At 43.7% G+C, this 23,375-nt stretch overlaps 1 protein-coding gene across 5 annotated transcripts in view; it reads left to right on the top strand.

Annotated features, from left to right (window-relative positions):
* Positions 1–23,375, top strand: part of MAPKBP1 (mitogen-activated protein kinase binding protein 1) — a 101,207-nt gene that overhangs the window by 24,377 nt on the left and 53,455 nt on the right. For all 5 annotated transcript variants that reach the window (XM_027750227.2, XM_027750229.2, XM_027750225.2 and 2 more), the window contains one exon: positions 4,582–4,673. In XM_027750227.2, coding sequence (XP_027606028.2) covers positions 4,582–4,673 — 92 coding nt within the window. The remainder of the gene's footprint in view (positions 1–4,581; positions 4,674–23,375) is intronic.

The raw sequence follows: 23,375 nt of genomic DNA, 5'->3' as shown, positions 1-23,375 counted from the left end.
CAAAACAACAGAAAGAGCTCACACTTGCTCTCTGAGACCTAGGAGCAGCTGTTTGTGCTGTTTGTTTCCTGAAAAGCCAAACAAGGCTGGTAGGGACTGTTTAGGCCAGTCTTTCTGAAAGGATTATCTGCATCTCTGTGGTAAGGCAGAGATGGCATGGCTTTTTCACCCAAGCATGGGCTTTCCCCACATGCTGTGTGGGACCATACCTGATGAAAGCAAGGTCTGCTCTCTGATACGCCCTTGGATTTTCAGGTGGGATTGGGCTGCAGTGAAGCCCCTCTCTCTGGGAAGGCCTGACTGCCATGAATACCTGTTGGTACCTCAAGTCCTGCAATTCAGGGCTCTGCTGGTTTGGTCCTACCATCTGGCAGTGTTGGGATTTGATGTGGAAGGAACAGGATAAGTGATCTGCTTAGACATTACAATTTTTTCACACATTTGTGCAACTCGAAGTAGCCAAATTTAGATTTAAGGCTGTAAAATGGGTAAATATCAGGTTTTGCAAGACACGTGTCAGCTGCACAGGTTTTGGTGCCTAAGAGTGTGTATTCATCTTCCAAACTTGAATAAAAGTTGACCTTACAGGAATGGAGATGGAGTGGTTACAGATGGCACAGTGGCAATGCAAGGTGAGCTGCAGAACGGTGTGTGTGGATCGATCCAATAACTTTTGCAAGTCATGTAGAGAACCTTGACTGAAAGTGCCAAATACTATTAATAGAAGTCTCGAGATGAAGTAACAAATGCAGATAGTCAGCCTCCTCTCCTGCCTCTAATTTAGGTACACAAAATGACAGGTTTAATCTCGCAGTTGTTTCCAGGCTTGGATGAGGATAGTGAGGTGGCCCATTAATTGCCTGTGACGGCCTGAGCAAGCAGTGACATATCTCATGATTGTAGGATGCAAATTGGGCCAACGTGGCAGCTATTGGTAATGCACCCAGTATCTCAGATCTCCCCGTGGTTAGCTCAGATCAGACTTGGAAATATGTGTCAGGGCACTTATTTCTGATTGGGATGTTCTGAAGTACCACTTGGGAGACCTGTATAAATGGCAGTGGTTACAGCTGTGTAGGACTTGGAGACTACCCTTACCACAGGAGGAACTGGGTTCTTACCTTGTTGTAAGTGGTAACTTCAGAAGTGGGATAATGGCAGACCTGTATCAACAGATTTTCCCTTTACTGACAAATCTTAATTCCAGATTAGGAAGTTAAAGTTGATGTACTTCTGCCCTAATTAATTGTATTAAAAATTTCTTCATTTTAGCTGGCAAGTTGAGAGGAATCCAGTTCATGCTGTGTTGTTAGCTATTGTTTTTTCACTCTGAAATGTTTTTCATTCTGCCAAGTTTTGTGACAAGTGACTGACTATTTCTTGCCCTTACGTGACCTAGTCTGGAGGTTGGTCATGGGGATAAAGCAGTGGTGTATTGTGGGTAGGATGGTGGGAGTGTCATAAGTGTCATAAGACTACATTTTAAATTTATATGCACTCCTTTTTGATGCAAGTTATTTTAATACTCAAGGATTATCATGTAAAGGTGTTGTAAGAGCATCCATTGGATAGGCTCATAGGGTTACTTTTTGGATTCTTTAAATTAGGTATTTTTTAAAGCTAAGACTTGGAGCAAAAGAGGGAAAGCCTTTTCCAGAAAGTTAGTTATGGGTCTCTGTATACAGGTATCTGTTTATGTGGCACTAGGTCTGTCATACCAGAGGTGTGGCCTTGATAGTTGTCTTTTTCTAAAGGAACAGGCGATCTGTTGGAGGCCAGAAGATACTCACTGGCTGCAGAGTAACTGGACAAGAAAACTGAGCTACTTTTATGTCAAGCTATGCGCTGACCATAGGAGAAAGGCAGACTTTCCACCTCCTAGCATAGCCACAAACTGTCTATTGGCAAAGCAGCAGGGGACCTCCACAGACTCCAGAGTGAGAGAGGAAGGTGGAGCAAGTGTGACATTTTGCTGTTGGTGAGATTAGAGTGTCCAGACAAACCAGGTGGTGCTCCTGTTTGGTTTCTCTTCCTCTTAAAGACTCAGAGGAGCCAGATGTTTCCAGACCAACAAGTGCAGAGTGGGCTTTGGAGGTGTACCTGGATTGCCAGTGAAAGGGATAGTTTTTCTTTTACCTGGTGTTGAGTTTCCTGTGGCTTTCTCCAGGCTGGCAAACAGAAAAACAAACAGAAAACAAGAAGTAGAACATGGTTTTCTGCTGCTTTGGCCTGCTGGGCTGGCAGTTGCCATGCCAGGGCTGTCTGGCATGAGAGAATGGAGGAGGATGTAATTAGACTGAGTAGGATAAGGGAGGAAGGAACTGTCCCCTCCAAAACAAGCTGCTGTTAAGGTCAGCTCAGCTCAGCTGGGGTGTAAGACTGCACACTGAGAGGCTTGATAAATGTCCTTGCAAAGCAAAAACATACCTGTTGGTGAAAGCAGGTTGCTGAATTGCTGCTGAATATCTGCATAGCCAAGGTCAAGCAGTGTCTTTTTGAATAGTTACAATTACAGTCAGCCGGAGCTAAAGCCTGTGCTAAGCAGTGTAATCACAGCATTGCTAAATTGATGTTTGCTGACAGCATCAAGTAATTGGTGCCTTATCTAGATGGGACTACTTGAATGGCACATGTCTCTTCCACTTCCTTCTTCCCTGTCAAAGATGCGGTTTCTGTAGGAATTTAAACTTCTCCTAGTTTGGGAACTGCTGATATGAGGTAGAATCTCAGCAGTAGAAGCATGGAGTTCTCTCTCTGCATTTTTGAAGCTGCTTTAAAAATAAATGTATTTTGAAGTATTGTTAACAAGTCTGGAAGAGTAAATATCCTCCTAACCTTCCTCACTTCTCTCCCCAACCTTTGCATTTTTGTTCCAATATTAAGTTGAAACAAAACTATTTCCTTTCTTTACTGGTGGCTTTGTAAATGCATTTTTAATTGTATCTTCTTACTTAACAAAAATCCAGTGGAGTTTTGTAAAAGCCATGTTTTCAGGAATACTCATTTTGAAAGGGAAGGGGACAATTTGGTGTTTTATCATAATGTTTTAAAATCTCTGGGGTATATTATTACAAAGAGGGGAAAAAAAAGACCAAGTTGTTGCAGAGATTAGGATATGAATCTTCTACTTTCCATGTCACTGGTTTGAAGACAGGCCAAATTTAAGTAGCTGAAAGCATGGATGGCTCATGTTAAAGTGGTTGAAACAAGGTGGTTCTCTGTGTGGGGTTACTTCTGTCACCTTATCTCGGAACCTGAGCCATGAGCTCAGTGAGACCTTGTTTCTTCACCCTACAGCTGAACTCCTCAGATCTGGTAAAGCATGTGGTCAGGGTGGCGTGGGAAACCTGCTCCACCCCGCCTTTTGTGCACCATGTTGGTATAAATATAAGATGTTAGTCTTCAGGGCAGCTATTAAAGATAGTAGTAATTATTACAATAGTAACTTCTTATGCTGCGTCCATGCCCTTAGGACCTTAACCAAATATACCTTAGATTACGATAATTAAAAAGAGAAGACTGTGACCCAGTAAAATACTTGAGTTTGGCACAAATAACAATGCTGAAGAGGAATGTATGCAACAAATATATTAGAAATAAAATCAAGCTGTGCAAATATAAAGGAAAGAGAATAATTTTGTGTCGGTCAAAACAGCCCCAGGGCTGAGAACTGGTTTGTGCTCAGAGGTTGAGTCCTTTAATGCCACAGATTTTGTGCTGTGTAATCCCACTGCAACCTTTTGCTATGGGTTAATTGCTGAATTCTAATGCTTTCCGTGCCGGAGAGTGCTCTCCAAAATATTAGGTCATGTCCATCTGTCACCCTCTTCCCATTTTGTTTTTTTGCTTTTATCGGCTTCTTGTCACAGAGGTCTTTGTGTCTCCCGGGTAGCTCTTCCAAATTGCATTTGTTTTCTTTTCCTAAAAATATTTGAGATCTTTGCCTGAGGGGGCTGCAGGGCATTTTAGGTTGCTGTCTCTTGCATGGGTCATTGGTATGCAGGCTTGTGAATGTTTAAGGTGATCTGTGTCAAGATTCCTGGGAAGGGATGCCCTAGATGCCACTGGTTGTGGCTTCCAATTCAAGCACTGTGGGAAAAACTGACTATTCAGTTCCTAGGAATACGAGGCTGGGACTAGGCCGAACCATCTACCACTGGATGGAGGAGACAAAGAGAATGGATCAACCTGGAAACTGTTCATGAAAGACCGAAGTTCTAGAGATAGTGGTATCTCTAGAAATATCCAGAGATAGTGGTTTGTTGCTCTTACTAGGAGGATGGGAATTTGCGGTCAGTGAACGTGCATCCCAGCTTCTCACCAGTCCTATCTGCTGCTTGCAGTCCTCTGTCTTTGCCACGCTCTGGCAAAGAGAAAGCAATAAGTGGATTGGTAACTCCTTCTCTGTATGCCAGCGGTATTTTGCTATGCCTGTTAAGTGGGGTTGCCTCTGTACCTAGATGCTTCTCAGTGAATTTCTAGGAGCCAGTGTGAACTAGACCATCAGCATTTGTGCACGGCTCTATTTGAACTGCACTCACGTTTCATGATACTTCTTGTTTTCTTTCTTGCATGCACTAGGTGACTTTGGAGAAAGTGTTGGGCATAACTGTGTCGGGAGGAAGAGGATTAGCCTGCGACCCCAGAACTGGCCTCGTTGCTTATCCAGCAGGGTGAGTCACTAACCACATTCTTCAAAGCTAAAATAAACCAGGACTGATGCATTAACATAAAGATTCAGGGTGTTTCTGCTGTGGTCTTATATAAGACAGCTATTTGCTGTTCTTAAAACACCGGACAATGATGCGAGTCAGCACTGTTAGCGTAATTGGCAAGGGAGAGAGATTGCATTGTCAAGTTTTAATGGGATCCCTTTTAATGGAACCACTCTCCTTCCTCTTGCTCTAAGATGGAAGTTAAATACATTTTGTGGGCTTTTAACTACGTTCTGTAGCGTTGTGAACTTACACATAACTCAGTGTGATTCTCAAGCCAGTAAATAACTATTGGAGCAAGTGATGCTTTCAATGAATTGACAAAAGCCTTCTTGTATGTGCCCTGCAATTTATGACTTACCAAGTTCCTCATTCAAATGTGAGGAAAGATTTCAGGCTGACAGCCTGAACCCACTTGAATCTGTGTGGATTCTCTGGAGCGCAACACATCTATCAACTGTAGCCTAGGTCCAAATAGAGATATCCAGAAGGAGACTTTGATGGAGAGCAAAAGAGCTACTTCTAGAGAGATAGGTGAGGGCTGGAGGGGTCTGCTGGGTTACAGGAATCAATGTGAGTTTGGCTTTCTTTGAGCTTGTTCATTCTGCTGGTCAACAAGTTAAAGGAGAAGTCTAAGGGCAGTCTCAAAGTAGTGTTGCATGGACATACTTTTAAGACATGAAAGCTGGAATCAGAAAAAAGGAACTTCCAGAGCAATTGTAGGTGATGTTTTCAAGGGTACAAGAAACACGCTAGCAACATTTAAAGATTCTGTGTTTCTGGCTAGAATGAGAGGTGGAGTCAGTGAAACTGGCTAGAAATTTTTACCTGTCCTGGTGATATCCTATTTCCCAGAATCACAGCATTGTTGTGGTTGAGGGAACCTCTTGAAGTCATCTGTTCCAACCCTCATGCTCAAGCAGGGTCACCTATAGCAGGTTGCCCAGGACCATGGCCAGACAGCTTTTCCGTATCTCCAAAGATGGGGATACCACAATCTCTCTGGACAGCACGTTCCAGTGTTTGCTCTCACAGTAATACAGACAGAAGAAAAAAAGTACACCATGTGTTTACTTTCTGCCCATTGCCTCTTTTTCTGTCAGTGGGCAGTTTGATATCCACATCAGTGTTTGACAGCATCTTTTATGCTCGAACTCTTTGGAGCCAGGCAAATATATTCTAGTGTGTGTTGCCTCTTCCTCTGCATCTTTTCTGACATTGAATATGTTCACACTTGGAGAGGGCAAGGAGAGAGAAGAAAACAAGTGCAGTACACAGATATTTGGGGCTTTTGCATAGCTGAAGATAGATTAGTTTTGTTGATAGCAATGTCCTCTGATGAGCTTGTGCGTGCCTGACATTGATTTAATTAAATGTGAATACACCTGGGAATTCTTTTGGTTAATTAAAAGGTTATATGGTTCCTTAGGGCTTTACAGGGAAATTCCTGTTCTTACTTGTTGGTGGTAACATCTCATGGCCTGGGCAGGAAACCTGCCCTGTCTGGGCAGGAATATAGTAGATGTATGTTGTAAAAGATTAATGGTTTATAGGAGTTGCTGCTTTTGTTCTATGTCTGGCCTGTTTTGTGATGCTGTTGTGATTTGCTGTAGTCAAGGCTATCTCTAACAAAACTAGCATTACTTAACGAGTCAAGACATGAGAGAGGTACTGGTGCAGACCTTACTAAGTTGATGCAAGTTCAGTTTGTTGTTTTCAGTTTCAGTTTGTGCCGTTTATGTTTTACTTGGATTTTTTCCCAACTCTGATTTCCAGTTAATTTCTCTTGATTTGCAAGAATCCTGGCCTTTCTGGCTTTATTTTGTTTATATTTGTTTATTTTGTTTCTGTTTGAATTTCACAGAATCACAGAATGGGTAGGACTGAAAGGGGCCACAGTGTGTTATTTTGTCCAACCTTCCTGTTCAAGCAGAGTCATCCTAGAGCACATTGCACAGGATTGTGTCCAGATGATTCTTGAATATTTGGGATACTCTACAAACTCTCTGGGCAATGTGTTTCAGTGCTCAGTCACCTGAACAGTAAAGAAGTTTTTCCTCATGTTCAGGTGAAACTTCCTTTGCATCGGTGTCTGCCTGTTGCTTCTTGTCCTATTGCTTAGCACCACCAGGAAGAGCCTGGATCCATCCTCTTGATACCCTTCATTAGTATGCTTAAATACATTGTTGAGATCCCCTCTCAGTTGTCTTTTCCTGGGACTGAACATGCCTAGCTCCCTCAGCGTTTCCTCGTATGAGATGCCCCGGTCTCCTAATTGTCTTTGTAACCCTCCTCTGGACCTGCTCCAGAAACTCCATGTCTCTTGTACTGAGGAACCCAGAACTGGACTCAGCACTCCTGGTTTGGCCTCACCAGGGCTGAATAGAGTGGCAGAATATACCTCCTTCAACCTGCTGTCAATCCTCTTCCTAATGCACCCCAGGATACCATTGGCTTTCTTGGCCCTCAGGGCACACTGCTGGCTCCTGGGCAGCTTGTTGTTCACGAGGACCCCCAGGTCCTTCTCTATAGCACTGCTCTCCAGCAGGTCAGATCCCAGCCTCTACTGGTAAATGGGGTTATTCTTCCCCAGGTGCAGGACCCTGCCTTTGTCATTGTTGAATTTCAGACAGTTCTTCTCTGCCCATCTCCAACCTGTCGAGGTACTTCTGAAGGGCTGCACAGCACTCTGGGGTATTGGCCACTTATCCCAGGTTTGTGTCACCAGTGAACTTGCTGAGGAGGTACTTTGTCCTTTCATCCAAGTCATTGATGAATGACTTAAACAATACTTGGCCCAGTATTGAACCTTGGGAGACACTACTACTGACAGGCCTCCAACTAGACCCTGTGACACTCATTACAACCCTCTGGGATCTGCTATTTAGACAGAACTGTCCATTTACTGGACATCAAAGCTACTTACATGAGTCTGATGTAGCGGACAGGGTATGGCTTATGCACAATTGGCTCATGACCTGTCCATGCAACCTGGTCATCTTCAACTGTGCTCCAGTGATTTCCTCAGCCCACTGTTCATGTACTGAGGTTTTGCAATCCTGACATGCAGATGCTTTGCTCTTCCAGTCTGTCCAACCCCTAAAAGCTGAATTTACGTAACAATTCTGTATTTTCCTAAGAACACTTTCAACATACCTAGATTCATTTGGTTGAGATCAAAACAGTTGCCCTAGGCATCCTGACTTCATCCACATTCACATACAAGTAACCGTGAATGAGGACTTGTGCATGAGAAGCCTTGGTGTTCTTTGAGCATAATCTTAACTTGGGTCTCTGGTTTGCCTAAAGTAATTTTTTTTAAAAAAGTGATTTTTTTCCTGAATTTTCTCTTTCCTGGAATTTCTGAATCTCCTGGGAAGTTTCTTAAACTGCTGAAAGAAGCAATTCCCAATGCAACCCAAACTCATTTCAAACTCCTCAGTGGTGCCAAAGAGCTGTGTTACATTATTTTTCCTATTCTTCTCACTGGCTTTTGCACCTCTTATCCTTTCTCCTCTTTGACCCTAATGAGGCTTCCTCTCTGGCAGTGTGTGACAGGCGCTGTGCTGATCCTGGTACTTTGACCCTTTTCTTGTGGGATGGTTGTGTTATAGGAAACCATTTCTCCATGTCTGACGTGAAGAACTAAACAGGCCAAGTGCTTCAGATATTGTAGGCCACCACTTTCATATAAGGCTGTTGTCTTGGGAGATAAGACAACATAGGAGAGAAAATTGCATCCTCTCCAAAGGTCTTGCATCTACTGACTGCACTTACCTGTTCTTAGACTGGCTATTTAAATAAACACAAAATTGCATAATTGGATCTCTGTTAGGGTTATGGAGTGAGTAACAAAGTCATTCTTGGAGGGAGAGTGAGTGGGACAGAAACGTACTACATTTTTTACTTCTTGTGGCAGGACTAATGCTCTGTCCTCCTTTGCTTTCACTTTCCCCCTCCTTTGCATTTTCCATGCTCTTCTCTCAGTTTATTCTCTTTTGCTTTTCTTTTTTTTTTTTTTTCAGTAGCTAGTTGAGGCTCTGTTTCCTAGAAACAAGAAGGGAAACAAAACTAAGGAAATCCTCTGAGGATGACTAATATTAAAAAAGAAAAAAAATGGATTGTGAAATGTCTATCATTTAAATTTTAGACCAACTGCTAAGATAGCTTTAGTCAGCTTATCTGCTTTTGGGTTTGGTGTTGTGTTTACTGTTGTTTTTTAAGCCTTGTCAGGTTGGCGTGACTGACTGATTTATTTTACTTTTCATTGTTCTTCTTTGCTTGGTTCTCAGTTGGTCATGATAACTGGTTGGGAACCTGATCTTCAGGTGAGGCACTGGCCTGCCTGTGCTTTTTCTGCCATAGGAGCAGGAAAGTAGTACTTGTGCTTTCAATGTTCCATGTCTTTTAAACACTATGCTGTTCTGTTCTGGTCAGCTGAAGCATCTCCCTAGCTCTGCTCATCAATTTTGATTCACTCTGATAGATTTCAGGGATGTTTAATGTTAGTGTTCCTTGCCCCCCATTCTGTCCCATTTCAGAATGAATCACCTTGTTCGTAGATAGGAGGAGAGGAAAAATAAAAGAAGCTTTATGATCAAAGTTAAAATGAAGATACTGAGTCTTTTTTTCCTGCTGTGTTTTGCCACAAGATCTTGTTGAAGAGTTAGACTTGGTCTTGGTTCAGCTTTCTCACTTTGATTTTTTTTTTTTTTTTTGGTGAGATAGGACAACTAATATTCAGAAGTGAATAGCTGTATGAGTGTTCAAATCAGAAAACTGCACAACTGTCAGGGCCAAATTTTATTTTACTGCTGCTGTGCTGTGCACGCTGGATGTCAGTGCAGCAGCCTCTTGTGCCAACCTGCACTGCAGCAGCATCCAGCCACAGTCTCATCTTCTTGTTTCACTGTGTCTTCCACTGTTCCACGCCTCATCCTCAGCTGATTTGCAGTACCAAGTGGAAGCCACTTAACTCTGTCAGCCTTTCTGAGTCATACCTCTTCTGGCTCCTTGTCTACTGATCCAAGATGTGTCAGGTCCTGTCTGTATCACAGTGAGGGGAGGAAGAGGGTGAACAGGAAATGAGTGAATTGATTTTAATCCATCCAGAAGCCTGTGCAGCATGTGTGGAGCTGTCTCACACAGCTGAGTGGTAAATCCCACTGAAAGAATGAAGACTTTTCTTTTCCAGAAGTGACTGTTGGTTTGCTCCCAAATACCCCTTTCCAGTTCTGGTGGATAGGCTGTAAGGCTAAGTGGTTTCCAGCCCATCCATGAAGTCTCTTGTAAAGTTTTAATCATATTTTTCCATCATTATATAGACAGATCACTAACCAACTTAATAAATTATCAGCCTAGGGCAATTTCCCTTTACCTTAAGCTGCATATAACCCACAATGGAAGAATAACATTTAGGATAAACATTGTGTAACTTTACCAGGCATGATGTTGCCTTGCTCCTTCTTTCCTGCTGGAAGTGGAAGGTTTTGGTCAGTGATGTACAGGAACTAATTATGAGAGGCAAATCTAGTAGATGATTGACGGTGAATGAGGCAAAATGCTGTTCTGAACTGGGATCTAAGACTTACGACCATTGTGGTCAGGTTAGAATGGGTGGTGACATGGACAATGAAATCCTAATTTGTAAGATGACAAGTATTCCTGCCTTATTTCAGAGCCTGTTTTTATTAATTAATTGATCACGTTGCTTGGATGCCACAATGGTAGTTGCTTTTGTTCACAGAAGGAATCCACTTCCTTACAGAGTCATTCTACCTGTACACAGTACATGTGCAGCTTGAGCAAAGCTTTACTGCTCTGTGCAGGTATGGTTCTTCACTAGTTTTTTCCTAGCATAAATGCTAATGGGCTGTATCCCAAATGCAGCCTGAAGTGGTATAGGGATATTGAAATACTTGAACTGCTAGGTTGCCAGTAGATATATTCAGTTCTGCTGGTGCTCCTTCCTTCAAGTTTACTTACCCAAACCTGTGAAAGAGAATTTCTGTGCTTTCTTTCTATGCTCTTTTCTAAAAGAGAATCCTGCGGTTTTGTAAAGACTGTAGAAACCTACCCTAAAGTGAAGAGAAGGTCCCCATGTATGGTTCAAAGCAAATTTCAGCATCTTTGGTCACAGCAGAGGCAGTTTGCTTTGTCTTCCTTGAAATAGGACAGTTGCCTTTCAAGGATTAGACCTCTTTCCTCTCCCCATCTCCCAGGAATCTGGACTGTTGTTAATGCATTTCTTCTGTGAGGCTACTGTGCGTACATGGCATCTGGGGAAATTTTCTAGCTGGCACAGTTGTGGTGGTAGACCCAAAGACAAAGATAAGAAAATTCTCTTGACAGAAATCATTAGATATAATTCAAATCTATACTGCCGATTGGCTTGAGCTGGGGCATTACAACCAAACCAAACAAAATTTTCTGTGCCAAAAGTGAACAACACCAGGTTTTGGCATCCAAAAAGATGATGAAAAGTAGACAAACCCTTCTCTTTCCTTCCCAGCAATAGCAGATTTCTCAGAAGTAGGGATACTTTGTTTGACTCTCAAATCTCCCTGTCTTAAATACCCACTGGACAGAAAGGAACATATCTGCACTGAGGCATGTAGACCTGAAGTGTAAAATACTTCCATTCACCACTTGCCCTTATTAATCTAGATTAGATAGGGAGGGTGGGCTGAGGAAGGCTGATGCAGTCTTCATTTCTGGCAAGTGAGCAAAGTCTTGTCTTTGCACTTGGGACAAAAGAATGGAGGTCCCCTTTGCAACAGTGCTTTATTCTCAGGCCAAATAATCGTAACTGATATTTTAATTTGCAGAGGTGGATTTCAAGGGGCTATGACCTCTCCCCTGCTCTTTTACTGTTGACCCATGACATTCACAAGTAACAGTTATGAAGTTCTGGAGCAATTGCCTGCTTCCAATCTTGGTAGCAGCTGGGTCCAGTTCTGAATCCCCATCTTTGCACTGAGGCTGTGCCTGATGGAGTAGGGGCAGTCTTACTTGTGTGAGCTGTTTATGTCCATACAGCTAGGCAAGAATTTCTACATTGGTTTTTGCTTGGTCTCCCTTTTTGTGAGTACTGGAGGCTCTTCCACATTGAATCCACATTTCTCTAATAAAACTGCACCTAAAAAGTAGAATTGTTTGCTGAACAGTCATGTATTGATCTAGTTCAGCTCTAATCTCACTTGGTTTGGCAGAAGAGAAGATGAAGAAACAAATGAAGCAGTACTAGCAATCACCTAGAGCTACAGGCAAACATCCTTGGTCTAAGCCCTTGGCAGAATTGGAGTCAAGCCTGTCAAATTGACTTCCAGGCAGTTTTCATCAGCCAGTCCCCAAGTGTGTGTATGGGGCTGCTTTTGATCTCTTGTCTAATTAGTCTAAATATTTTACCTTCAACAAACAATGGATGGCCCAACATTTGGTAGAATATTAAATAATGAGGTAGCTGCAAAGCTGCAGACCCATTGTAAACCAGAAGAAAAGGGAGAAAAATAGGACAAACTCTCAAAATAACTGGACAGAAAAGCTTCTTACTAAACCTGAGGGACACTGTCAAGTCTGCCCTAAGTACTCCTGTCTGTGCTGCATTGAAGACTGCAGCACTGGGGTTCTGCCAGACAGCTGGAGGAAAGGTGTTGGGAGTGTGAAGCCCGAAGTCTGACAGCTCAGCTGCTGGCTGGGAGTTAGTTAATGCCATCTTTGACAGCAGTGGAGTAGCTCTTGTAGGGGACTGTGGGAATGTTGTGGGACGCTAGGCTTCAGATCCTGCATGATTTTTACCTTGTATTTTTACCTTGGTATTGAAAGACTAGTCAGGGCAGTGACGATGTTTGGTGTTGCCAGGTCCCTTGGAGAGAAACTGCTGTTCAGCTGTACATAGAGTGCGGTTCTCCTGTGCAAAGAGCTTCTGGTTACTTCTCCAGAGTGCCATATGTTAATCCAACCTTCAAGTTACAAGGGGGTGGGTCACTGTTCTGTAGCCGGCTGCTACAGCCTTGGGACAAATAGAGATGAAATGTGATGCTTTATCCTACAGTTTCTATTTGAGGATCTGGCAGCAGCAATAGGTCTGATATGGCATCCTCCTTCAAGCCTCCAGGTATGAATGTGTCTGTTTATTCCCTGTGTTTCAACAGAAGCCGTGTGATATGAGCCTTTTCCCCCAAAACTTCCCTCGTGCACTCCACTTTATCTGGGGTGAGCCTGTACTCATCCCTGCTTCTGATTCCTCCTTTCTGTCAGGCACCTGGGAAAGACTGGACTCTGCAGCTGAGCTTGCTTTGTCTTGCTATAGAACCCCCTCCCCCAGGAGGAGCAGCAATCTGTACCTACTCTTGCAGCCTTTCCAGTGGGAGGACCCACACTGTGACAGGCAGTACTCACTCTCTACACTCAAGGGTGAATCAAAGTTGAAGTCTGGTAGTCTCTTTGTAGCAGTTTGCTGCTTTTTGTAAGAAAAAACCCAAAACAACGCCAGCCAAAAAACCCCAACCAAACGGCTAAAAGCCACAACAGGAAGCCATGGCTTGATTAGATTGCCAGATGGTTTTTGATGTTTAGATTGATGGGAGAATTTTTCAGGGAAATGGTCCAACTGAAATGAAAAATTTTGGGAAATGTTCTACAAATTTCTTCACAGGAATTCTGTAGAGAGAGGAGGGAGTATATGAGTGGGAGCAGGTGCCTTCTCCCAGAAGGTCACCAGAGCACCCTGAGGCTCTCCTTAGGATGTGGGAAATGCTGCTTTCAGTTGAGCAGAAAACTGGGTTTAGTTCAGAGGTGAACTGGTAACTCTAATCTTCCTTCCCATTCCCACCTTCAAAATTGCAGGGTTGGGGGCAGAAAGATCATAGAATCACAGAATTTGGATTGGGAAGGCACCTTTACAGGTCATCAGATAACACACATCTGGCAGTGAACAGGGACATCTTAACTAGACCAGTTTTCTCAGAGCCCTGTCCAACCTGACATTGAGTGTTTCAAGGGATGGGGCATCTATGAGCCCTCTGGGCAACCTGTTCCAGTGCTTCACCACCCTCATTGTAAAGAATTTCTAATTTAAATCTATTCTCTTTTAGCTTAAAGCCATTAGCCACATTTCCTATCACAACAGGCCCTATTAAAAAGTTTGTCTCCATCTTTCTTGTAAATCTCCTTTACATATTGAAAAGCCACAACAAAGTCTCTGTGGAATCTTTTCTTCTCCAGGCTGAACAACCCCAGCTCTCTCAGCTGAGAGAGGAGGAGAGGTGCAGGAGAGGCACTCCAGTTCTCTGGTCATTTTTGTGGTCGAGCTCTGGACCTGCTCTAACAGGTCCATGTCTTTCCTGCACTGAGGATTCCAGAGCTGGATGCAGTACTCGATGTGGGGTCTCACCAGAAGAGTGTTGTTCTGTATTCTGTTATGTTGCTCTGTATTTGGAATGATACTGAGAGTTTGTCTGAAGGACAGGAAGACTTTTCTGAAAAATGCCAGCAATGGAGAATAGGCAATGTGTTGTAGAGCATGGGGAACAGACTTTATTTCTTTCTATTTTTAGTCTGCCACAGGACTGGATGGTAGAGAAAATCACTTTGCTTCTCCCAGCTCGCACCTTTTTCTAAAAATAAAAGTGACTTTTTTCTATTTTCTCCCTTACAGAGCTGTAGATAATAGGAGCTGGGTATTAAACAGATGACTATATTACCAAAAAAAAAAAAGATGGTGTGTAAGGTCCTGTGTCGTACACCAATCCTGACCTGTGCTAGTCTGGACACTCTTCTCCCAACACCACACGCCAGCCATCCTTCAAGGTGGTAGAGTCCACAAAGACACGTTGTGCTGGTTTTTAGAGCCTCTGCAGTGTGCTGCTGCTGCTGCTGAACGTCACACAGTTGGTTCCATGAATGGGACATGAGCTCAGCTGACGTTGTGGTAGGTGTATGCATAGAAAGTTAAGGACGTGATTATGGCAAAGAACACCAGATGCTGCCAACTGTACTCCTTCTGTGTTCTCCTTTGTACCTGTTCCAAGCACTGAGCAAGCCTGGTTCTTGACAGAGAGAGGAGAGCAGAATGGGGCAGTGGTGGAAAGAAATGCTCTCAGAATGGTTTTGTAGAAGGAAATCGGATGGAAGTTGTGTAGGCATCTCTTCAGTGGTATATTTTGTATTTTCTTTTGAACATTAGAGTACTTTTACATACAATTTCTTTGATTACTAATTACCTTTGAATTCTGACCCTTCAGTACCACAGCATGGCACACAATTGTGTTAACTATAAGCAACTTTTGTGCTAAACTGATGGTGAAGTTGGGTATGGTTTTTAGTATAAGAATGAATTTCAGGACCCTTATTCCGGGCCAAAGAAGGCTCCTTGCTTGACTGTGCACGCAGGCAATATGAATGTGCTCTCCCCTCCAGTGATGGAAATCTTGGAGAGGGGTTTTCTTTCTATATGTGATGCTGCAATGGTGTGAGTGAGCTGTGAATAAAGCTGGGTGGTGTGGGTAGGGTAAGTCTAGTTAGGTAGCTTCTGTCCTGCACTGTCTCACAGAACTGGTGTGGCAGGTCCAGGCACTGCCTGTGCAGTGCTTCTTGAGGGGCCAGAAGTATTAGCTGAGTCCTGAAGAACATTAATGTTAGTGAAGATTCTAGCTGTTGCCAAAAATGTTAGTGATGAAGAAAGTGAGAGTAGGGAAATGGAAATGCTTTATCTTTTGCAAGGCTGCAATGAAAATTCTTGTCACAGTAAAAGCACTTAACTGTCCTTGAAGCTTCCCTATCGGAGACTGCGAGCAGGGAAAGGTGGGGCTTCTTGAAGAAATCCTCTGAGTTTGTTGCTGTTTGGGTTGCTTGACAAACCATGTTAAGGAGCACTATATAGTACATGCTTCTTACTGCTGCCATCTTAGTTCCAGGGCAAATATTTCAGTTCTCTCAAAAGGGAAGTGCTACCATGCCTGTCACAATAGCTACAGCAGTTGCTATTTTAATGATTATATTGATCATATCTGACTTTAACCTGCCCTAAGAGAAACCCTGATTGTCCTCAATCCTTGGGTGTGCCAGTTGTACCAACTGGATTTTTAAATTGGCAGGCAAATTAGTAATAATCCCATATAGGTGGCTGTTTTGTTACCTCGTGCTTTGATCTCATTAACTAGTATGTGAACGAAAGGGAAGTTGCTCTTTAAAAGAAAAAAGGAGAGGGGAGGGGGGCGGGGAAGCAGTCCAGGGGTGAGGGTCACTTGCAGTTTATGTGCAAAGAAATTGAAGCAAGAGAATAAGCACATCTGCTTTCTTTAAAAACAGAGCTAAACACTCAGGTAGAGCTCTGCCAGTGGGAAGCTTTGACAGGTTTGGAAAGCTATTGCGTGCTAGTGAAATAGGGAAGAGGAGTGTTTGCAAAGCTCTTGCTGCCTTGGCTCTTTTGGAACATGTAGGCCTTTTCTCAGCTTGAAGCTCTGCAACCCACTGGGGTATGCCCACTGAAAAAGGAGGGGGATGGCATAGAGCTCGAGTTCCCAAAAGCCTGTGTGCCTGCAGGTAGCAGCCTGCTCTCTTCTCTACCTGCTCTGTATCTCTGCAGCAGTTACACCTCCTAGCAACCGGTGCCTTGGTGCAGCAGCATGACTTGCTTGTGAGCCAAGTCCTGAGCTTGCATAAGAGTGTGGGGGGGGGAGGGAGTGGGGACTGAATAGCAAAGTCTGGGATGAAAATGAGATACCAGCCGCCTCAGCTGAGCTCCACCCTTTCTAAGAATCTCAAAACAGGCACTGTGTCTCCTGGCAACCTTGACACAAATCACAGAGTTTAACTTAAAAGAAGCACATACAGTCCAAACGATATATCCCATCACCAGGTATGATCAACAAGGAGTCAATCCTTTTCCTCTTCCTGGAAAATCTGGCACTGTAAATGGTCTTGGGTTTCACTCAGTGTCAGAAGGCAATGAGTTAAAGGTGAAAGAGCATCATGCTAGAATAGCTAAGAAGTGCCAAGAAATGGTGTATTTTGTTTATTATAAGCATGCCTACAAGTGTCCTGACTATTGCTTAGGAACCAGATGTAGGACTTGGCCCTCCCCTCTGGGCTGTGCTGGAAGCTGTGCCCTGCAACGCACACATGCATTGGCCTGTTGTGCACCTGAACCTGGTTCTTTCAGCTGGCAGTCAGGGACTGACTGAGCTGATACCAGCCAATTTCTTGCCTTTGGAGTCAGTTGCTATGCTTTTGCAATGCTGACCTAATGCTTCTTAGTCTTGGGCTCTAACCTCACAACATTTCTCTGTGACAAGAGAAAAGATAAAACTGGATTATATCACAGTTGCTTCTGCTTCCAGGAAAACTGTCTTTTCAGATCTCCTGACAACTGATACACATTAGGTACTCTGAAGAAAATTTTCAGTGCATTTAAAATGCTGTGTATTATGCTGAGATACAGGCAAAGCGGAGGTAAATGTTCATCTTCCATTAAAGGCAGAGCTCTCACAAGGCTTCTAAAAAGATAACATAGGTAGAATTAAACTTTGCCAATCTGGCAATATCTGAGCTGTTCTCTCTCTGAGAAGCAGGAGGGCTGGGACAGGGAGCTGGCAAGTGCTCTGGATATTTGGGTCTGGGAGCTGCAGCAGGCTTCCCATGCATTGTGCCATGAGCAGCAGCTGTGGGGAGAAGCAGACTCTCCCCTGTCCCTTCTTTCAGCATCTGCCAACCTTACCTTGTAGGGCTCTGAGTAAGGGTTGGCAAGAGGCTTTAGTGCCTTTCTGTGGACCTGGCAGCCTGCTGCCTGAGGCAGCTGTGAGCTTTGCCCATGCCTAGAGGAGTAGAAAACTGACCATTTAAGCAAGTGATTCTTTAAATCCATGCTTTCGAAGAAGCAGGTTTGGGGGTTTGCCTTTTTTTTTTTTTTTTTTTTTTTTTTGTCTCTGACACTCTTACAGAGATACAACATGGATTATGCTTACTGAAGCATTCAGTAGGAAAAGCTGCTCCAGTTTCTTTGTCGCAGTGGGGGATTTTGCTGCCTGCTCTGGAATGCAGGAGAGATCAATGATGGGTCGATGGGCACTGGAGGAGCCTTCCCAGAGCCTTACCCCACTTGTGACCATCCTCCCTAGGGAGATGGTGGTGGGGAGGGGGCTGGCAGACGGAGACTTAAATTTCATTACTTTTTGTTTTGCTCATTTGATTAATGCCACTTTAATATTGGCTTCATTTCTTGCTCGTGGTAAAACAGCTAAAGCCCTGAGGCCTAGGCCGTGAGCTGTCATTGTCATGTTTGTCTGCCTCAGATGATTAGTTTGATGTATAGATCTTTCTCCTTGCTCCTGAGTTGCTCAGGCACAATGAGGGAATACTCTGGCTGTGCATGCTGCTGAAAACAGAGGTGTTAGCCAATTGCTTGCAAGCAGGATATATTTTTCCTTTGGGACTTGATTTTAAAAGAAGACACATATTCGGCTTTTGAGGGTTCATGGTGTGTTGGGAACAGCTCTTGTAGAGAACTCGATGCAGACCTGAAGTGTAGAGCCAGATTTCACTGTGTAAGCCCAGCTGGGTCTGCAAATCTCTGGAAGTAGCTGCTTGCTCCCATGTGGGTACCTGCAGAGAGAGCTCCCATCTTCTCTTGTTATACTGTTGGGCTGGAGAGCTGAATTTGCTCAGCACTTGATGGCAGATTTGATTATTCTGCAGGAATTTTATTGTAAACTTTGCTTCCATATCTCTTTCTTGCCTTTCCCTCTGAAGTGCTCTTTGCCTGTTTTTTTTTTATTTTTTTTCCCCATTTTTTTCTTCACCTTGTCTTTGTTTGCACTCTCTTCTCCTATATCTGTCCATTTTATTTTCTCTGAGGCCCTCCACTTGGCCTTTGTTACGCTCACAGTTGTTTATGGGAAAAGAAGAAACACCCTTATATACGGGCTGTGTATGAGTATAAAAAAACCCCAAAAAATTATTGTTAGTATAACTGAATTCATAACACTCCAATTCAAGAATCATTTTACTCTACCACTAATTATTACAGAAAAAGAAGGAATAATAATGCATTAGGATAATTTTATACAGAAATGTCTCAATAATTATGATAATGCAACTAAAACTGTAATAAATTTGTGTGTTTCTTGTTGGTTTTCCTGGTGTTATGCTTCCTTGTGGTATTCCTTTGGATCTTAAAGTCAGTCGTTGGGGGTGAATCTTCAGCTTTGTAGCCCTTCAGTACTGGGAAGAATATTATGTGGGTGTTGCTGGATTCTTCCTGACTCCAAAGTCCAGCTGGGTAATTTTTTATATGTTTACCAACACACTTGCATATCTTGCACAGCTCCACAATGCTTCTGGAATTCACTATGTATGGTGTCTTTCATGCACATTGGATAATTTTTCTTTGTTATGCCTAAAGCCTGTTTTGTTCAGCTCCAGGTCTGTATTTCTTTAACAGACCGTGGGTGAGCTGTTCACAGCCATTGGGTCTCCAATGCCAAGCATTTGCCTCATCTCTTATCATCCCGTGCCTGTCCTCCTCTGCACTGCATCCCGCATCTCCACTTCTCAGGGCCTCTGCTCTCATACCATGCCTGCATTTTTCTCTACTGTGTCATCATGTTAGTTGTAAATATCTCAGTCTACATAAAATAACTGCTGGTCAATGTTGTTTATATAAAACTATGGTTGTATCGCACAAAAGATAAACAGAAGTAAAACAAATTATCTATAGACACCTGGTCAGACAAATTGCTGTTACAGCTCAACCAAGTAAAACAGAGCTATAAGCAGGTCAAGAAAAGTTCAGAGCAAGCAAACCCAGGAAACCCTCAGTACAGAGCTTAAGGTCTCTTGCTGAGAATGGCAAATCTGGGTCTGCCAGCCAGACACTGATAGAAGAGGGACTGAATCTTGGGAGTAAGTGGAGGGGTGGAGCACAACTGGGAAGCAAGAGATCCCTTAAGTAGGTGTCTTGGCTGGTCTGTCAGGACAGATAGTTGTTATTTTCTCCTTGTCGATGTGTCTGTGGCAGCTGTAACTTTGGGAAGAGACCTCAGCATGTGGAGACAGGTCATGTCTTGAGAATGAACGCAGTATGCTATGATTCTGTAGCATTCATCCTGGATTTGCATTCCCTGCCTTGATGCAAAGCTGTTCAGGTTTTCAGCCATGTTCTGGCTGTTTATTTTATCTCCCTTCGTCACACCTGGGACCAGCCAGCTTCTGCTCAAGCCTTTATTTCCTACTGCTCCTCAGTCTTTCTTGTCTGTCTGATCAGCACATTTTCTTGTCATGAACTATCTCAGCGATCCTTTTATTCCTCCAGCCTTCCTATCACCAGTTGCCCATTGCTCTAGCCCCCAGGGCTGCTGCTCGTTTGCTATATTCCAAGGGTGTTTGCCAAGAGTGCTGAAATAAAACACAGCTCTGCAACTCCTACTCCTTGCCCAGTTGATTTGATGCTTCATGTAGGTGTATTGCTGGCATTGCTTCCCTTCCCCTAGGGAAATGGGTGGTTTTGGAGAGAGGGAGGGAGAAATGTGGACTCTGTACGTGCGTGTGTGTGTGTAGTCAGCCATGAGCCGTATGTATGCATGTGTCTGTATATACACCTGCATATATACATGTGTGCACAGGCGTTTGTCATCGGTGCCCTACGTCTTTTTAAGCTTGTCAGATGTACAGGCTGATGGACAATTCATTTTGTGTAAGTGCAGCTGCCATTTTGCCTGGCTGCATTTTTCCACCTACCTTTGGTGGAGCCTGGAGGAGAGGTGGAGTATTCTGCAACGCAGCAGAGATGGCCTGTCCCTGGTTCTGCTAGGACAGGGTTTTATTGCTGGTTTCTCATTCATGAGGTTATTTTCTTTTTCCTCTCCTGGCTTTGAAGTGTTGAAGGGAATGGAGTTGTTTTCAAGGTGAAGTTCCTGCTCAATCACTGGTGACTAGACAGCTGTGAGCCATAACAATTAACTGGAATAATTTTCATCTTCCTTGCAACTGTAATGATTCCCAGTTAGTAAGCTGGTTTAAATTTCATGGTTTTCCTCTGAGCCTTTTTCTCCCCTCTGCTTTCCCCATATGCATTTCTTGCCCAAGTCTTTCACAATCTCTGTCTGGCTTAGCTCTTTACCCCCCAGAAAAGGTGCCTCCTTATTGTGCAGCTCTGTGAAAAGCCATCACTCTCCCGAGGGCACTACTGCCATGTCGCTGGCTCCAGTGTGGCTGCTCTGGAGTGTACAACTTAAACGGTGGGAGACAGGACCCAGGCTGTCTTTTCTCTCTGCATCTGTTTCTTGCAAAGCGTTGTCCTGAGTCATCACCCTGCCTTATGTTTGCCCAGTGTCAGAAGGGTTGCCAGTTTTAAAAATCCTCCTCCTCCTCCTCCTCTGCTCTGCCTCCTTAAAAAGAGACTTTGAAATAACTGAGCATTGGAGGTTTTCATGCTAAGAATTTTCCACATGCAGTAGTTGTAGGGGATTGAGGATATGTTGCAGTAAGATCACTGTAGCCAGTCCATGTGGACAGGCAGTACCTTCACTCTGGGAGGAGGCAGGCAGGGAAACTTCTGCAGAGTTTCTCCTCTGTGTTCCCGGTAAAGCTGAAACTTCAGTGGTGCCTGTGTGTATGCAAGTAGAGAGGCCTGGGCTGTTTGGTGTTACAGTCACAATATCTGTTCCTTATCGGATCTTTTTATCCATTTATGTGTTGGGGTTTTCTTAAGTATTTTTAAAGTGTTCTGGGTGCCTTTTCAGATCTGTGCATCTGTTCTCTGCCATCTGCAGCTTGAGGTCAGAGACACAGCTGGCTGGTTGTTTTAAAGATATAGTCTGGCAGGTGTAGAGGGGCTGTTGAGAGCAGCCAGTGAAAGCTGTTGGCTGTGCACAGCAGAAGTTTTTGTTGGCCCTGTGCAGGGCAGGAGCTGAGGAGGAGCTTTCTGGGCACTCTGCCCTGTCCCCCTCATCTGCAGCAGGGCCTGTACAGGTAGACAGGCACAAACTATGCTGGCAGCAGAAGATCATGAGGATGGCAGCGTCCATGCCAGATGACAGGTAGAAGCAAGTTGCCTGCTTTTCTGAATGTCATCAGATCACATAGGCACTAGTGAAGTTTTTGCAGGGGACTCAACTTTGAGGATCAGTCAGTGGGATGGATAAGGTGAATTCAGTAGGCTGAAATAATGATGAGAACTGAGGCTGCCCTTGTCCCTTTGGGGATTATCCCTACAAATCCTTCTTGTCAGTTTAGCTCAGCTGCATTGTAGACTCAATTTCCTGTGCTAGTCTTCTTCTTGGGTGTGGTGCCCACTGGTTTAACATATCTCTGACTGTCAAATTTCTGGAGGCTGAGAGAATAGTCTGGACAAGTATCTTAAATATGTTCTATTCTTCCCTAGGCCTGGGCTATTGGAGGCAAGATGCTGGACTTTAGTTTGGCCTGGTTCTTTTGTGGTTTTGGGAGTGGAGCGTGTTCTGTGGTGTGTTTGAGCTCCCACTCCTGCAGATTTGAGGTGCCACGCAGCCTTTTAAACAGAACAAATGGAGCAATCCCTGGTTGGCAATCAGAAATTTCTGCGCTATTAGTTTAGTGACACTAAATATATCACGGACATTCTTTTTCATGGTGGGTTTCTTGTTCAGTATTTGTGTTTTTTCATTAGCCTGCATTGGTTTCTGAAGTGTGAATTTAGCTGCACCTCTCAGGCTTCCACCTTTCCAGTTCTTGTGATCACAGATTGGCGCAGGGAACTTTGCAGGCTTTTCTGCTCAGGCAGTGACACCCAACTCTTAACCTCTCAACAGACAGATCTTTCTTCTCAGCATGCATGTAATTAATGCAGCTTGCATGAAAATACCTATTCAGTTGCAGTCAGTGTGCACATCCTCTCTCATCACTGTTAACCCACTCCCAGTACTGGCTGTGAATTAAAGAAGCTTTCTGGCAGGAAGAGTTGCCACATAGAAAATTAACACCAGCTTCTGTAGACACTGCTTCGCTCTGATCGAGCTTCCCTAGGCAACCAATGCAGTGTAAAAAAGATGTTGTTCTTATCAAAGTCTTTTTTTCCCCTGCATTTAGTGCGTAGGAAGCTATTGCACTCTCATTTGAATAGCTTTGGGTGTAGGGAAGAAAGCAGAGAATGAGCCAGAAATTGAGAAATGGACCGATTTTGAAGAGATGGGACTGTTTGCTCTTTTCATTTATTCTTGGAGTGGCATGAGAGGAATATATTGTGGGGGGAAAAAAGGAAAGCCAACATTTGTTTTGATGTCTTAATGGAGTTTTCTTTCCTCTGTACAGTGTCTTCTTTATAGCATAGGCTGCAAGCATTTGAGAGAGGAGGGCTTGACACATGAAGTCTGCCTATAGTCATGTGTCCCACAAGACAGGGCAACGCTGGGTTGATGGGTAGCTTGGAAAGGAATGCTATCATGGCCTTTTCATTTTCCCAATCCCTTTGGAGTGGGGGCCTGCAGAGGAAGGAAAGAGGAAAACAGACTTCTGCAGAAATTTGGGTCTTATCAGCTTACTGAAGTAGGGTGAGGAAGGAGATGACTGGGGGAAGGCAGCTGAGAATAGAGGGATGTGTGGGGAAATAGGACAATGAGAAGAGTAAAATGGCCAGAAACTATGATTTTTGGTAATCGCAGGAGTAAAGTTAATAGGAGAAAAGTT

This window comes from Pipra filicauda, unplaced genomic scaffold (assembly GCF_003945595.2).
Source record: "Pipra filicauda isolate LSUMZ 115617 unplaced genomic scaffold, ASM394559v2 scaffold6_size6359152_pilon, whole genome shotgun sequence".
Classification (NCBI taxonomy): Eukaryota; Metazoa; Chordata; class Aves; order Passeriformes; family Pipridae; genus Pipra; species Pipra filicauda.
The sequence above is the reverse complement of the archived record's forward strand: the minus strand, read 5'-3'. Positions and strand labels throughout refer to the sequence as shown.